Source organism: Mustela nivalis (assembly GCF_964662115.1).
Source record: "Mustela nivalis genome assembly, chromosome: 19".
Lineage (NCBI taxonomy): Eukaryota > Metazoa > Chordata > Mammalia > Carnivora > Mustelidae > Mustela > Mustela nivalis.
This window is the reverse complement of record NC_139038.1, coordinates 25,852,853-25,870,486: the sequence shown is the minus strand read 5'-3', so window position 1 is coordinate 25,870,486 and position 17,634 is coordinate 25,852,853. Positions and strand designations below refer to the sequence as shown.

At 43.3% G+C, this 17,634-nt stretch overlaps 1 protein-coding gene across 14 annotated transcripts in view; it reads right to left on the bottom strand.

Annotated features, from left to right (window-relative positions):
* The window catches only part of RPS15A (ribosomal protein S15a), a 420,016-nt gene that overhangs the window by 344,204 nt on the left and 58,178 nt on the right, over positions 1-17,634 (bottom strand). For 9 of the 14 annotated variants that reach the window (XR_014306580.1, XR_014306581.1, XR_014306582.1 and 6 more), the window contains one exon: positions 16,543-16,626. The exons of 1 other annotated variant lie outside the window; for it this stretch is intronic. Coding sequence is in view for 4 of the 13 variants with exons in the window: in XM_082714949.1 (XP_082571075.1) it covers positions 16,581-16,626 (46 nt within the window). In the remaining 9 variants the exon portion in view is untranslated. Of the gene's footprint in view, positions 1-4,848; positions 7,876-16,542; positions 16,627-17,634 lie in introns of those variants that run through there. 4 more of the 14 variants (XR_014306586.1, XR_014306587.1, XM_082714948.1 and 1 more) reach the window with 1 other exon arrangement.

Here is a 17,634-nt window from a genome sequence, read left to right as displayed (position 1 = left end):
TCATAAATATCTTAAGATAATGTATATAAATCTGACTTGTTCTCTTCTTAACTCAAATTAACTGAGATACAATTTATATGGAATAAAATGCACCCATATTAAGCATATGGTTTGGTGAGTACGATTATTATATATGCAACAATGTATATACCTGGGTAACCATCCCCACATCACTTATAATTTTAAAAGTCAAGGTCTCCAAGAATCTTGGCAAATTCCATGAAATCACTTGGCTCCATCCTTGGAGTGGAAGGCAAGAAGAGATAGAAATGTCCAGGTACCTCTGGAAAATTGCCAGGGCAGGACAACTTGCTCCTCGCCACTCGGGTGTAGTATTTCGAGAACATTCTCATCCCCTAGGATAGTTCTCCATGTCCGGTATGGTGCTGGAGTTGCACAAGTTTGGAAAGGTCTAAGTGAGGAACCTACGTGGTGCCTAGGTTAGGAAAGGTCTAAGGGAGCACCTATGCTAGGGCAAGCGGTGGCGTTCCTGATCCAACACGGAAGCACCAGAGCAGGGGATAAATGGCCGAGAGGCATGCTGAGTTAAGCAGTGGCCAGAGACTTCTCCTGGTGGCTTCTTCCACCACTCCTCATGAGCAAGCCTGCCAGATCCCCAGAGCTAAGATCAAACCAACCACACTTCTTAGGACCAATCAAGACCCCAAGAAGAAAGTGGGAACCACTGGCCTCTCCTTAAGCTCTCTCTGGAACAACACCATCTTTGGAAGCAGGTAAAAAAAGAAAAAATAAATGGTCCCTAAGGGAAATGGATTTTTAAACCAGCTGAAATCTTACCTGGAAGAGATTGCTTTACATAAGGGGGAAAAATCACTACTTTAAACTGTAAGGGACAAACACTTGTAATCAGCCAATTTAAGTATCTTCCCTTTACTCAGCAGAATGGGAATTCCTGAGAAAATGTGATTTGGTTAAACCAGCCCTGTGCAAAAGAAATGATGCAAGCCACAAGTGTAATTTTAAATTGTCTAGTAGCCACATTTAAGAAAGCAAAAACCATAGACTCAGCAATTCCGCTCCTCCATATATACCCAAGAGAAATCAAAACATGGTCCACACAAAAACCTGTACACAAATGTTCCTATCAGCATTATTCACTAGAAGCCAAAAGTAAAAAGCAAACCAAATGTCTAACAACAAACTGTAGTATATGAGAATATAATTCCACAATAAAAAGGAATGGATTAAGTCAACATGTAGCCAATATTTTATAATTATTATTGAGATCTCTCACATTCATGTTTTTTTTTTCTTAATCCAGTGTGTACTTCACACTAGCAACACATCTCTATTCAGATGTCAAATTTTCATTGGAAATACTAGATACATATTTAGGCTTCATAAAATTTGCAAATTAAGAAAGTAAAGGTATATACCCAAGTTGTTAGAAAAACAATTTTAAAAAGTTTTCCAATAGCTGAATGTAAGTAGTGCCAAAGAGTAAAGGAGATATACCTATACCTATGTCTGTAGGTATGGATAGATACAGATACATAAGCAGAGATATAAATACAGATGGTAGATATAGGTAAAATAGTTATATATACAGATACAGGCACATAACTTGAGTGTGGTATGTTAAAATCTCAACCCCTACTACATATACTAAGTACAAAACAAACTCCTTTCATGGCCTCAAAGCCCTATACAAGTTGCACCCACCACCCTCTCTTACCTCACATCGTATCACTTTCCTCCTCTCCCAGGAGGCTCCAGCCACACTGCTCTTTTTACTGTTCAAGCACTCACCCCTGCCCATTCACACTTGCTATTCCCTCTGCCTGGTACACTTTCCACCAAGAACTTCTCAGACCTGGGTCCTTGCCATTATTCAGGTCTCTGTTCAAATGTCACCTTCTCAGAGAGGCATCCCTGACCACCTTATTCAAATACAACCCCCATCCAACCACTCTCTAGCTCATCATCCATTATCTTCCTCTTATTTTCTTTGTAGCATGTGTCACTAGATTGTCTTCCTTATTTTTTCTTATTTATTCTCTTTCCTTGCTACACACACACATACACGGACAAAGTCTGCATTATTCACTGCCCTATCCCCACTATCTAGAAGCATGACTGGCATATGGCAGATGCTCAAAAAATATCTGTCCAGTAAATGAATGAACCATTATTCATCACCCATTCCCTTGTTAATAGACATTCAGATGGTCTCCATTTCAGGTTGGCCCTGTTTCTTTTGCCTCCAAGAGCTATCAGAAGCACTCTTATATACAACATATCCTTAGCTACTAACACGTATCCTTAACTACTGATGACTTCCTCCTCTAGCATGGATTCCTCAAGTGTAACTTCTATATCAAAGCATGTGCCCTTTTTAAAATTCTAACAGAAAATGTCTTTCCTAAGAATGTTGTAATGATTTACTGTCATACCAGCAGTGTATACAATGTTATTTCCTTTCCTACTCTAGATAACATCAACTGTTTCAATATTTTTTTTCCAATCTGAGGAATATATGATTATATTTCATTTCAAATTCAAATTTAAAATCTTCGAACACTAGGGAAGTTGCACAGTTTCAGATTTCTGCTGGTCATTTGCATGTCCTGCATTGTAAATCGCCTAATGATCTCCTATTTCCTACTGGGTTGTTTTTGTTTTAAATCAACTTGTAGGGGCCCCTGGGTGGCTCTGTCGGTAAGCGACAACTCCTGATTTCGCTCAGGTCATGATCTTGGGGTTGTGAGATGGAGCCCCTGGAGGGCTCTGGGTTCAGTATAGAGTCTGTTTGCCTCTCCCTCTGCCCTACCCCCTACCACTACCCCCACGGGCACACTCTCGCTCTCTAGCAAATCAATCAATCAATCGATCAATCCTTTGGGGAAAATATAAGAATAAATCAATGTGTAGTGAATATTGGAGACAGTAAGTCTGCCATGAGTTCTCATTATTTAGAGCTCAACCCATCTTACACCTCGGCAATTTTAATTGACATATGGTCAAATCTGTGAGTTTTTTCTTTTGAGGTTTCGGGGTCCCCATCTAACTGACATAAGCTGACTTGCGATTCTGGACTAATCTTCACGATTCAGGGAGCTCACTTGGCAAGTCCCAAAGACCATACCCTTAGGACGCGAGCTCCTACATTCACTGCCAGCCACTTCAGGACCCACCTTCCCAAGAAGTCCATTTCTCTCTCCAAGTCAGACTTGGAGACACATCCTTTGAGCACAGTTTTGGTCAATGGCTGGGGACGCCAACACCTTTTACCATGAAAATCCGAAAAAGTGACCGTCACCCGTGCTGCGGTTTGTAGAGGAAAAGGAAGACCCAGAAAGGCTGAGAGTGAACCCAACTCCCTTACCCAGACTGGGAGCCCTACAGACATACTGTTACCCAATTTTTCATTTTGAAAGACTTCACATTTGTGGAGAAGTTGTAAGAACGGTGCAACAAAAAAACAAACATCCTACATTTATATGTGACAAGTTGTTAACATTTTGCCATATAGGGCTGAGCCATCTGAGCATAAATTGCAGATACTTCAATCCTATAGAGCTTGTCATGTATTTCCTAAAAACAAGGACATTGAGTCATAAAATTATAGTTTACCACATTCTGGAGATTTACTATCAATCTAATACTATCATCTAATAATTAGCCCATATTCAAATTTTCCCAGTTGTCCCTATAATGTCCTTCAGAGCTGGATTTTGGGGAGGAGGGTGAGGGTCCAGGACCCATTCACAACTCACATATCGCAGGTAATTGTGAACAGCTCTCAAACATGTTTGCTTGGAGCACCTGGGTGGCTCAGTCGGTTAAGCATCTGCCCCTCAGTTCAGGTCATGATTCCAGGGTCCTGGGATCGAGTCCCACATTAGGCTCCTTGCCCAGTAGGGAGCCCGTCTCTCCCTCTGCTTGTGTTCTCTCTCTCTCTCTTTCTCTCCCTTCTCTTTCTAACAAATAAATAAGTAAATAAATTTTTCAAATGTTTGCTTGCTTGTTTTTAGGACATCAATGGTTTCGGAAAAGCCCAGGCCAGCTGTTTTGCGTAATGTCCCTCAACCTGGATATATCAACTTGCCTCCTCATGGTTGTGTTTTTGGCAAGAATGCTGCATAAGTGTTTCTGTGACATGCTCAGCACTCAAAGCAGGAACCATGTGATGATAAGTCTGATTACTCAGCTAAGGTGATGCCTTCACATTGTTGCATTCCCAAGATGCCTTTACTGTGAATGGATCAAGGATTCTGGGTCGAGATACCTTGAGTTGGTACCACACTTTTGCCCCGAATAGTTCACCTAATGGTCTCAGCCTACATGGCTGATTCCTGCAGGAATTGGGTATTTCCATGGTGGTTGCTAAATGTGAGTTCTACATTTATTAGTTGATATTCTCTAGCACTGGCCCTTCTCTCTTGCCTTTTTCTTTCTTAATATCAACACAGACACATGGATTCTTTAATCTCATGACTACACCCCATAAGTACCATTATTGGTTTTGATGCTCAGATTATCCCAGATTTGGCCAGTAGGAACCGGTTTTGGGTTGGCCTCTGTATCTTTGTGCCATGCTGCTATCTTTTTTTTTTTTAGCACTCCATATTTTCTGATGAAAAAAAAAATGTATTTCAGGTATACCTGTACCTTTCTTGCCCCAGCCATGCTATCAGCCATTTCTCCAAGGAGCTCTGGTAACTTTTAGTGGATAATGCTATTTAGGAACCAAGATCTGAACACAAGGAGTGCTCATTGTTATTGGGATGTTATGCTTCCATAGGACAAATGTAGCGCATGGAAATGCCCAGAGTCCTCCAGGCAGCTGTGACATCAACAGAGGCTGAATCCAAAATTAGAGCCAAGTATCATCTTCTATTTTTTTTTAATTTTTTTTTACTAGGGATGCAATGTACAACATGATGGCTACAGTTATATATATATATATATATATTTTTTTTAAGATTTATTTATTTATTTGACAGACAGAGATCACAAGTAGGCAGAGAGGCAGGGGCGGGGGGGGGGTGCAGGCTCCCTGCTGAGCAGAGAGCTCCATGCAGGGCTCAATCCCAGGACCCTGGGATCATGACCTGAGCCGAAGGCAGAGGCTTTAACCCACTGAGCCACCCAGGCGCCCCCAAGTATCACCTTCTAAGTACAGGAAGTATTTGTTGTTTTCAGCTGACCAGCATCCAGTCCACATTCATCTGTTAACAGCGCCTTTCTTTCCTTTTGGGGAATCACCTCTCCCCTCTGTGAACAGTCATGGTGGGACTATAAATCAAGGTATCCCGCACCCCTCCTCATATCCAAGAGATGGGTACAAAATTCCTAAAGCAGACAGGTGCCGCTGGGCCCAAGTAGGATGCTGAAGAAAAATCCCGAGACAGGTACGAGTGTAAGAGGGTTCGACCACACATCCAGAGTTGACAAAGCCAAATGACCTTCAAGTTGAAATTAAACGCCCCTCTCCAAGGTCGGCTGGTTTCTCATTTAGTGAGAGCCTTTATCCCACACAGTTGAAAGCTTCCCTGTCTTTGCAGACAAATTCTGACACAATAAAGCCCATTTCAAACTTCTTTCCCTCATATTGGTTCTTTCGTTCATCCTTTCCACTTCATAGAATTCAGTTGTTTTGACAAATGTCTCGATGGCTAGTGATACATTTTCATCTCCTTCCAAATCCTCACAAGAGACACCCTGCTTGTAAATCAGCACAGCTTTTTTTCTGAGGAAAAGCTTCTAAAACTTTGTTCATCTTATGTCGGTCCCCACAGGGTTTCTTTATTTGCCTGCGTGCTTGTTTGGTGGGGAGCAAAAGGAAAGCTTGAAACCTTGATACTCACACTTTCAAAAATTATGAAGTCTATTTACCTTCCATTTTTCCTTTATTTGAATCCTGTTTCCCCTCTCTCTGCCTTGTTACTCTTCTATTCTCCAAGACATGGGTGTTATACAAAATGGTGAAAAGAAGAAAGTGGGGGGTGGGGAGGGAGAAAAGAGAGGAAAAGGAGCAAAACATCAAAAAAAGGAAGATCCTTGCACTACCCCAGGGCTTCGTCATGTAAAAACACAATAAAATAGTTTCTACCTTTCAGTGCTTGGGTTTTGTGAGTCACCCTGTGCTTCGACACCGGGCTTGTTCACGTCCAAAGGACTTGGCCATCATGCAAGACCATTGCTCTGGGGGACAGGGGAAAGACGGTTGCCCGCGTGTTAAGCTAATGGGTACCACTTGTTTCCTCTAAATGAGTAATGGGAGATTTGGATTTCAATATGAGACATGAGAATAAATGTGGTTATTTCAGGGCTACTGGTGATACTGGAGAGCCTGAGACTTTTCTCCCTGCCTTGCCCTTCTAAATCTGAACTTACAGGACAAGAGGGGTGGGGGTTCTCTGCCAGGGAGCTAGTTCAGCTGTACGTGGAAAGAAATGAAACAGTGCAGGGGCGCGGGCAGAGGTTCTGATGAAGGCATCACCAGCTTTTCTGAAGTTTGAAGCAACAGACAGGCTTTTAACAGGGGGAAGGGGAGACTACTCAATGTCCTACTCACTTAAACCACTTTGAGCTCATTGAACATTTATTGGGGGTCAGCACTATGCGGGAAGGCAAAAAAAAAAAGTAGGTACTCGAGTTTTTGCTGCTAAAGGATGAAGGGAAATGGGCGTCTCTGCTCTGACCAGTGTGACAGTTCCCTTTGTGTTAGGCAAAGCTTAGAGCCAATGGTGTGCCACAAACCCTTCCCAGTAGACTGCCAAGTTTTGGTCCTTCTGCAAACATCATTGTTTTTCTTCCTACAGCTAGGGTACTTGCAGTCATTTCTATATGATTTCTGTTGAGCTGACTAGGTTTTTCAAGGCTGTAGAGGGTGGACTTGAGCTTGAAGCAAGCAAATACAAGTGCAGCATAAAATCAAAGGAGAAGCGAGGGAAGAGACTTCTCGGATTCTTGCTACTCCGAGTGCCGTCTTCATGCCACCAGCCAGGGTGTGACCTGGGAGTCTGTGAGAAATGCAGAATTTCCAGCCCCATCTCAGGCCTACCGAATCAGAATCTGCATTTTAACAATATCCCTGGTGACTCGCACTCATGAAAAAGTTTGAGGAGCAGCAGCTTAGAACATGGAAGACCTTCCTCATCTGAACGTAGGAGACTTCGGTCACGGCATTCCCAAGCCAGCTGACATCCAAGGGTCAACCAGATGCTTCGTTGATAAAATTGAAGACTGGCAGGGAAAACGTTACCTGTTTTAATTAATTTAATTGAGTGCTTGCCACAATTTCTGGTGGTGAGAACGACATTTTGCCCCACACTTACATGACATCATCCATTCAGATGGTCACCACAACCCTGTGAGGTAAGCAGTACAGGTTCGAGCGATACTCTCATTTTACAGGTGGAGAAACTGAGGTTCTCAGAAGTAGGGTGATTTTCCCTAGGGCACGTGACTCTGGTGAGGGCCAGCTGGTACTTGAAGGCAGAGCACCTGGCTCCAGGAAGAAGCCCTTCCTTCCAGCTGCTTCTGAGTCCATGTGATAAGGACTGGGCTGGTTGTGTAGCTGAAATGAAATCAGTGTGATATACGCTTGAAAGGAAACAGAATTTATCCAGTGGAGAGTTGGGGAAAGGAGATGAGCTCACACGACGCTGGCAGCTTCAGATCCCAGATCCCAGGTGTCTGGCTCCAAGAAGATTTTGCGTTCACGTCCACATCCTTCTTAGGGACACAAGGATGAGCTGATGTCAACAGTCCAGCCCACTGAGACCTAGAAACCATCCAGGACACCATGCATCCCTCAAATCTAGGACAGGTGCCTTCTTTTGACAATAATGGCCCATTTTTCCCACAGCAGGGTGACCAGACTCTTTCCTTCATCTCCAAGTGAGGCTGAAAAAAAAAAAAAAAAAAAAAAAAAACCCAGATGTAGGGCTTCTTGCTGGTATGAACTAACTTGAACAGAAAGCCCATTGTTCAGCCTTGTTTCTTCAGCCACCTGCCTCACCTGATTGTAGTCACTTAGAGAGAAGTTCCCTGCAGAGAAACTGAAGGGCTTTGCTTAAAGTAATCAACAGAGACCTTGGGGTCTGTCGCAGATCCCAGGAGACATTTTAGCAACGATGCCTGGGGACTGTTTCTCCAGCCCTAATCACTCCCCCGATATCGTTTATAAAACTGGATTTCGACAGGCTTTGGTAAAAGGGACCATGTGGATTCTGAGAAAGAGGTAAATTGAGGCAGGCCAGGTAGCTAAGTGTAGGAAGATCACCATTTTGGGAGCCGTGTCACTTAGCTCTTAGCTGGCCTACCTCCTGGGGTCACTAACTTTGTATGGGGGGCCAAGGTAGGAGAGAAAGAATCAGAGTTCCAGGAATGGTGTCCAATTAACCTAACCCAGTGTACCACTGGCTCAGTTCAGCCAAGATTCAGGACAAACAAGAAATCAAAAGTCCCAAGAGAAGTCATATCATCAATTAGTTCGCATTCAATCACTGATTCTCTATGTTCAATGCATCATGATACAAAAAAATAAGGAGAAAAAGAATTCACAAATATAATTTGGAAGGTGAGCCTGGGTGGCTCTTGCTCTCAGCTCAGGCCTTGATCTCAGGGCTGTGAGTTCAAGCCCCACATTGGGTCCCAGGCTGGGCATGAAACCTACTTACAAAAAAATTATCAATAGATAGTTAGATAATTAGATGGATAAAGATAGAGATGATACAGATATAGATAGATATAATCTGGAAGCCCTCCTGAACCTCTAGAATTAAGGTTGGCCAATGTTCTTCTCGTACACAGAAGTGGACAATTTCCCATCATTCCCCTTCTTCCCATCCATCCCGAGATCAGTGGTTTCCTACGCTCGTGCTTCAGAAAGCAGTAGTATCAGCAAAGCAGAAAGCACTCTAGGTGTTCCAAACAAAGGAATCAATTAAAAAGGTTTAAGAGTAGATGGAAGAACAATTAGTTAGGGGACTCTGATCCAGGGTGCCTGGGTGGTCCAGTTGATTAACCTACTGCCTTCGGCTCAGGTCATGATCCTGGAGTCCTGGGATCCAGTCCTGCATCCAGCAACCAGATCCCAGGTCCCAGCTCACATGGGGAGTCCGCTTCCCCCTCTGACCTTCTCCCCTCTCATGTTCTCTCTCTCTCTCAAATAAATAAAATCTTTAAGGACGGGGCTCTGATCCAGATGGCTAATAGACACATGAAAAGATGCTCAACATCACTCATCATCAAGGAAATACAAACCAAAACCATGACGAGATACCATCTCACACCAGTCAGAATGCCTAAAACTAACAACACAAGAAACAACAGATGCTGACGAGGATGTGGAGAAAGGGGAGCCCTCTTGCACTGTTGGTGGGAATGCAAACTGGTGCAGCCACTCTGGAAAAAAGTGTGGAGCTTTCTCAAAAAGTTAAAAAAAGAAAGAAAAGAACTATGCTACAATTCAGCAATTGTGCTATTAGGTACCCAAAGAGTACAAAAATACAGATTCAAAGGGAGTACCTGTACTCTGATGTTTATAGCAGCATCATCAACAATAGCCAAACTATAGAGAGAGCCCAAATGTCCATCAACATTTGGATAAAGAAGATGTGGTATATATACGTACAAGGAATATTAACCAGCCACCCAAAAAAATGAAATCTTGCCATTTGCAACAACATGCATGGAGCTAGAGTGTATTCTGATAAGTGAAATAAGTGTAATTTAAGAAAGAAAACAGAAGAACATATGGGAAGGGGATAAAGAAAGGAGAGAGGGAAACAAGCCGTAAGAGACTCTTAATGATAGAGAACAAACTGAAGGTTGGTGGAGGGAGGTGCATGGGGGATGGGCTAGATGCTGGTGGGGATTAAGGAGGGCACTTGTTGGGGCGCCTGAGTGGCTCAGTTGGTTAAGCAGCTGCCTTCGGCTCAGGTCATGATCCCAGCATCCTGGGATCAAGTCCCACATTGGGCTCCTTGCTCGGTGGGGAGCCTGCTTCTGTCTCTGCTGCCACTCTGTCTGCCTGTGCTCTCTCTCTCTCTCTCTCTCTCTCTGTGACAAATAAATAAATAAAATTAAAAAAAAAAAAAAAGAAGGGCACTTGTTGTGATGAGCACTGGGTGTTGTATGTAAGTGATGAATCACTGAATTCTACTCTTGAAACCACTATTGCACTGTATGTTAACTACCTAAAAATAAAATATAATATAATATAATAAAAGGGGGGTCTGAAAATCAGAAAGCAGAAGGGTGATAACCAGAGGTCAGAAGATGTTAACGCTTCTAGGTTGGATCCATGAGCCTGCACCCATCTACTATCTACTATTGGAGATACTGCTACAGTCTTATGAGGTTTCAAAGCAGGGCCACCTCCTCTGGGGCTAGTATTGCTCAAAAGGTGCTGCCTGAGCCTTGGATGGTGGAGTCTGGAATCACCCAGCCTCTGCTGTCTCAACTACAGAAATTCCCCTCCTTCCTTACCTTCTGATTTCCAGGAAGTACCCTGCAACAGAAAGCCAGCACGGGAGGAACATGGAAATACAGTGTGCAAATTCCTAGTGTGCAAATTCCAGAAGTACAGATTATGTACAGATTATGGAAGGGCAAGTATTTACAACCAGCACAGCCACCAAGCTGTCCAGAGTTGACAGTGCCACCCAATGGCCAACACTGGAATCAACATGACCGACTCGTTTGTTTTCTTAAGTAAAAGGAGAGACTTGGGGATCTGCACTTAGGTTTAAAATGTGAGTTAGATCAGAGCTGCTCCACATATATTTGTTCCCAGCTGCCGGCTCAAGGAGCAGCAGGGTATGCCTGCTAAGGAGGGTATGCTTTTCTATGGTGGGTCATAAGAGTGCAAGAAGATAAGCAAAAACACACAAGCACATTCGAGCCGCCTGGTTGCACCCTCTCTGTTACTGCTCCCTTGGCCACCAGCAAGACACATTCCACCATCTCACTGGCTAGTCAGACGGTGCTATAGGATAGAAGATAACATGAGTGCAGCCAGAGTTCAAAGGCAGATAAGTGCACCCAAGGGAGAGAACCTTGGTTTCATGATTTGCATGAAACAGACCACATGCACACAAGGCTGTGGTCTAGCATTTACTTGCAGCAAGAAAAGAGACAGAGTACCCAAGAGCCAGCCCTGTGCAATGTGTCAGTCCCCCATGACCAGCGGATCCATCCAACACAGAACTTACCCCAACAGCCAACACAGAACTTATCCCCTTTCATGCTGCCGAAGGAACCCAATCCTTCCCACTGGGGGATGAAATGCAGAAAGCTGGGGGTGCATGACAGCCATTGGTTCAAGTGCTCAAGGAGGACAAAGCAGTATGTGTCAAGCAGGGAACAGAGAAAGATATCCCCTCGGAAGGCCATAAGCCCAGTACAGATGGTGAGAGCACTGAATCTCCCAGTAAGGAAATATTCCAAGCTCAAACCCATTCTTCTAAGGCCAAGACGGGGTCAAATGACTACACGCGGGAGACTGCCTTTCCCAACGGCTCAAGTCGTTGTCAGGGAAATCCACTCCCTCATCTAGTGCAATCTGAGGTCATATGGCAGAAGAACTGTGATTAATAACCCAAACTACCCCAGAAGGCAGAAAAAAATCTTATCTTTGACCTCTCTATTCCTGCCTTGTAGGACCAGGACCAGGACAGAGCAGACATCATGCAAGAATTGTCAACATTAATAAATTATTAATGGCACTGAGTAATGTGAGACATTTCTATAACATAGCAACCAAGAATATGAACGTTAGGGTCACAGGACCTGAGTTTGACGTAAAATGCAACAGCGACTTTAAAAACAGTTTGGTAGGGGCACCTGGGTGGCTCAGTGTGTTAAAGCCTCTGTTTTCAGCTCAGGTCATGATCCCGGGGTCCTGGGACTGAGCCCTGCATTGGGCTCTCTGCTCGGCAGGGAGCCTGCTTCCCTTCCTCTCTCTCTGCCTGCCTCTCTGCCTACTTGTGATCTCTGTCAAATAAATAAATAAGATCTTTTTTAAAAACCAGTTTGGTAGTTTTTTTTGTAAAGTTAAACACAAACTTGCCATTAAACCCAGCAATGCTACTCCTAGGAATCCACCTGAAAGTTGAATGCGTACATCCACACAAAGCCATGCACACGAATGGCTACAGCAGAATTATTCATAACAGCTAGGAAATGGGAATAAGCCAAGTGTCTATCCGTTGGTCAATGGATACACGAAATACAGCACATCCTTACAGTAGAATACTATTCAATATGAAAATGAATGAACGACTGTTACTTGCAACAACACAGATGAACTCTGGATACATAAAAGGAGCCAATGCAAAGACCACATATTATCGGATTCCATTTATATAAAATGTCCAGAGAAAAGCAAACTCACAGAGACATACAGAAGATTAGTGGGTTGCCCCGAGCTATAGATGGGAAGGCAGATTGAATTCAAATGAACATAAGGGATCTTTTGGAGGGCAAAAGGAAATTTCTAAAATTGGATCAAAGTGACAGTTGCACACATTTTAAGGTTTACTAAATAATCAGTGGACTGTACATTAAAATGGATGCATTTTGATAATATCACAGTATGATCTGGGTTCAAATGCTGGCCCTACCACTTAGTGTCCATGTGACCTAGAGGAAGCTGTATAGTCATAACAGCTCTGGGAGCCTCCCTTTCCGTAAGATGGGGACTCAGTAGAGGAGTGTTGAGAGTTGAGGGAGAAACTGAATTCTCTAGCACCTTTTGCTTTTAAGAAACTCACTTCCCCTTGAGTCCATCCCAAGTTCAAGGTCCAATCTCTGTTTCTACTTAAGTTGCTGGTTCTCAGATACCCCCGGGAAAAGATCCATCTCTGCCTTGTCCCAAATCCCGGGTACAAGAATTATTCAGAATATTCCTGGGCCATAAATAAAAGCATGTCGACTTCACCACTTCACAGTTCCAGAAACTGAACCTGTTCCAGAATGTTATACTGACATCAAAGAACCCCTGACCAAATACAGGCATTTCCTCTCTTTTTAGAGGCCAACTCCTGGGCAACTTTTGTTTTTTGTTTTTTTTTAAATGGGAAAAAGAAAGCATCTGGGCTTAAAGGGTCTGGGCTGTCAGGAGCTGACAGACAGCTCTAAGCAACTTATAGGAAACAGCCCAGCCTCTGCAATGAACCTTTGGGGAAGGAACAGCCACTGAGAATGTGATTCACTTTGATGACAGCTTCCTGATGAGGGCTCGAACCGGCTGGAGGGTTAGTCAATTTACGACCGCACAAAAGACTCCATAAAAGTCATAAATAAAAGGGCATGTGGCTCTGAGTGTACCACATGAAGTCAGGAGGTCCCAGACAACAGAACACAAGGCCAGTAACTCTGATTCGGCTCAAAGTTTATCACGGATGCAGTGAAAGATACAGCCCCACGATGCCTGGGATACTTGTCGCCCAATGGAAACAGATTGTGCCTGAGGACTAGCAGGGCCATTTCTCAGATTCCTGGCCATGGATCTGTGGGCAGTGGAGGTGAGGAGAGGCTGCCTTCCCTAATAAATCCTGGGGCTGCCACATTGACCCGGGATAAGGACTCTTCTGGGAATGAGCAACGGGGCGTCTCCCCTTCCAGACTGTCCCACTGCCCACCGTTCAATTCAGTCTTGGAACCAAGTGCCTTGTGTTCACACACAATATGAAATAGCTTCAGAACAGGCCACCTGTTGTACTTGAACTCACTCAGTTAAGGACCCTTACTCGTATTATTGCCGACAGCGATAACATGGATTCTGAGCTGACTTCCCCTCCTGATGTAATACCCCCTTCAAGTCATTGCTATGATGGTGAGGGTTACGTAAGATAGCATTAAAAAGCAAGCAAGCAAGCTCAGCACATGCCTGGCACATGGTAATTCTCCATAAACTACAGCTATGGGACTTCTCACCACTTAAACCCTTTATTATGAAAAGACTGAGACTCACACAGTGGTGTTATGGAGCCCTTCTCTCCTGGGGAGGATGTAGGATGTACTAGATATCTACACTAGATAACACACATACACATTAGAAAGTATACATATAATATATCCAGATGCCATTTATTATGTAGTGTATATCACATATACTAAACAGAGTTCATAGTCTACATAATGCGCTACATAAAATGCAGAACAGTTGAGAGTTTCCTATACAGATGTGTATCTGCTATGAAGGTGTAGCTGCTCTATAGATTTCAATGAGAGACAGACAGACAGTACACAGTGAGGGGACAGACACAATACGCTGCAGGGTGGTCAGGAAAGTCCTCCCTGATAAAGTGACATCTGAGTAAAGTCCTGAGCAAAGTGAAGGAGGGGGCCATGTGGATATCTGAGGAAAGGGCATTGCAGGTCATGGGAACAGCAGGTGCAAAAGCCCTGAGGCGCATCAGGTATGACATCCTTAGAGCTGAACAGTCACCAACATGTAGGAGTGGAGCAAGTCAAGTGGGTAGGGGAGTAATCTCAGACAAAGTCAGATGTCAGAAGCCAGTGCCAACAGGGCCCCCCAGGCCAAGGCAAAGAGTTTGGGTTTTATCCTAAATATGACGGGAAAGCCCATCCAGATTTTTCAGCTAAGAAGTGACATGATCGGATTTACTCCCTTAGAAGACCACGGAGGCTACTACAGGAAGGGCGGCTTATGAAGTGGCAAGGCAGGGAGCCGGGAGAACAGCTAAGGGGCTCCTAGGGCTGTCTCCGCAGATGACGACGGGGCTGGACCTGGGGCGGATGTGGGTCCCACCTTAGCGGTAGAACAGACAGAACCAACGGGGCTACCGGGGGACTGGATGGCAGAGTGCAGGAGTGGGAGGAACGGGAAGAGGAGCAATGCGACCCCCAGCTCTTTGGCGAGTACCCTGGGAAGGGGATGGGGCCTCGAGAGAAAACACGAGAGAAACGTCTGGGGTGGAGGGAGTTGGGGGCGAGTGGTGAACTGTAAACTATTATGAGTCTAGGTCATGCTTCAAACCATGCCGGTCATTGAAAAAATATAAGTAAATAAAAATAAGATAGGGGTGCCTGGGTGGCTCAGTTGGTTAAGCGGCTGCCTTCTGCTCAGGTCATGATCTCAGGGTCCTGGGATGGAGCCCCGCATCAGGCTCTCTGCTCAGCCGGGAGCCCACCTCCCCCTCTCTCTCTGCCTGCCTCTCTGCCTACTTGTGATCTCTCTCTCTCTAGTAAATAAATAAAATCTTTTTAAAATAATAAAAAATAAAAATAAAAATAAACCATAGCACTCATTTACATCTTTGTGTGACTAATAGCATCTCCTATTAATTATGGCTTTTCCGTTCACAAGAAACTTTCATTTTCATCAGATGCATGGTGCATTACAGAGTAAAAAGCATATATTGTAAATATGGTGTACTATATAAACATCACTTAACTACAGTATAGTCTACCATATGATATAAAGTACATATATTATGTAGTATATAATACAATAGTGTGGCATCTATATTATATAAATCTATATTATATATATAACATATATATAATATATAGTATATGACATATTATACTAACAAGACATTATGTTGAATATAGCATATAGTACCTTATTATAGCTATGTAATGTAGTATATAGAATTATAATTATAATTATAATATATAATAGAATTATAATGTAGTATATATTATAGAATTATAATATATACTTACATTACATGTAGTATATATTATAGAATATAAACAATATATAGTATATATGTGTGTGCTGTTCCTGTTACATGGTATACATGATAGAATGTGTATCATATGTACTAGTGCTTATATCTATAGTGTATATTATATATTATATATAATATATAATGTATAATATGTAACATGCTACAGTATATTTTATATATTTATATACATTTTATATACATTTTCTATTTTATATATGTAATTTGCTACATACTATATACCATGTAGTATATATTATATCTACTAAGCAGTGTATATATTCTATATAATGTGCTACATGTAATACAGTGTAGTTGAGAGTTTCTTATATATTTATGTATTAGACAGCACACATAAAATATATAAAATAGTATATATTACATAGTATATTATACACAATAGTACATTATATACAGGTTATTCTTTATTGTTTCCTTGGGCCTTAAAAGCCCCCAACCTTCCCCCTCGTTTCTCCACCAGCCAAACTGGAACAAAACGGTCTCAGAAAGGGAGATGAGTTCCCAGTGTGTCAGAGGTGGCAGGACAAAGGCTGGAGCCAGGCCCAGAGAATTCCACCTTCCCTATACTGCAGGGTAAGCTTCACACCTTCCCATGAGAAAAGTTCGGACATTAAGAAATTTTGGCTCTTATTCATAGACTGTGAACATGTTCCAGATACTACGATGAGAGTTTCTAATTTGTATCTCATTTAACGCTCCCCACTGAAACCATCTCAGGGTATGTATTTCGTCATGGTTATCTTTCCACAGATCAAAAAAAAAAAAAAATAGAAGGTGTGCTAGATCGGGGACCTTGCCAAGTTCGCAAGGTTGAGGAGGAATGACCCCCAAGTGCTTCACTCACCGTAAGGGGGTAACTGGGTAGAAAAGTCCAAATGCCAGTTACATGGGTTCAGCAGTGGGAATCCAGGTGTAGCTTCTGCCAGGCCTGCGGAAAGAAATGTACAATGTTCATGTGATATTTCCCTTCTGAACTCTCTCGTCCATAGTGAGAGAGACCTCCAATTCGGGCTTCGGTGCATCAATTATGTTGTACCCTTAATCCCTCTTCCTGGATGGGGGAGGGAACGAAAATCACTAAAACTCAGCCTGACAAAGAAATGACTAACCGTCAGCGGAGACAGAGCTGAAGTCCCCGAAGGTGGAAATTACATAAACAGCAGCCTAGATTCCTAAAATGTAGATTTCTCCTATCCTAGTTCTTCAAAAGCTCCAGATGCTTGAAGGAAAATACCTCTAAGTAGACATTTGTTACTTATTTTTCTCTCGTTGCCTGTGCAAACATCCTTCTAAGCTGCACATTTCTCTTATCTTTTTCCTCTATTCTCCATCACACCGGTTGCCTGGGAGCCCACATTCCTCCATTTTTCATCTCTCAAAATTGCACAAAGCTCTCCCAAAGCATTGGTCTGTCGAAACTCAGGTGTAGTCTGAGATCCTGGCTGGAATGGGAGGAAGATGAGAGGGACAGGAGGCAGAGGGGAGCTAGAGCCTGAGTCTTGCCCACAGAGACCAAGAAAACAAGCATTTGCTCCAGGGAGTTAATAGGGTGCAGGCTGCATGAATTTTTAAAACAGTGCAGGTTGGGGTGCCTGGGTGACTCAGTGGGTTAAAGCCTCTGCCTTTGGTTCAGGTCATGATCCCAGGGTCCTGGGATCGAGCCCCACGTCGGGCTCTCTGCCCACATCGGGGAGCCTGCTTCCCCCCTCTCTCTCTGCCTGCCTCTCTGCCTACTTGTGATCTCTGTCAAATAAATAAAAAAAATTTTTTTTAATAAAATAAAATAAAACAGTGCAGGTGGCTCAGTCGGTTGTCTGACTGTTGGTTTCAGCTCAGGTCATGACCTTAGGGGGATAGGGTTCCTGGCTCAGCAGAGTCTGCTTGAGATTCTCTCTCTCCTGCTCCCTCTGCCCCTCCCCCCACTTCCCCTCTCTCT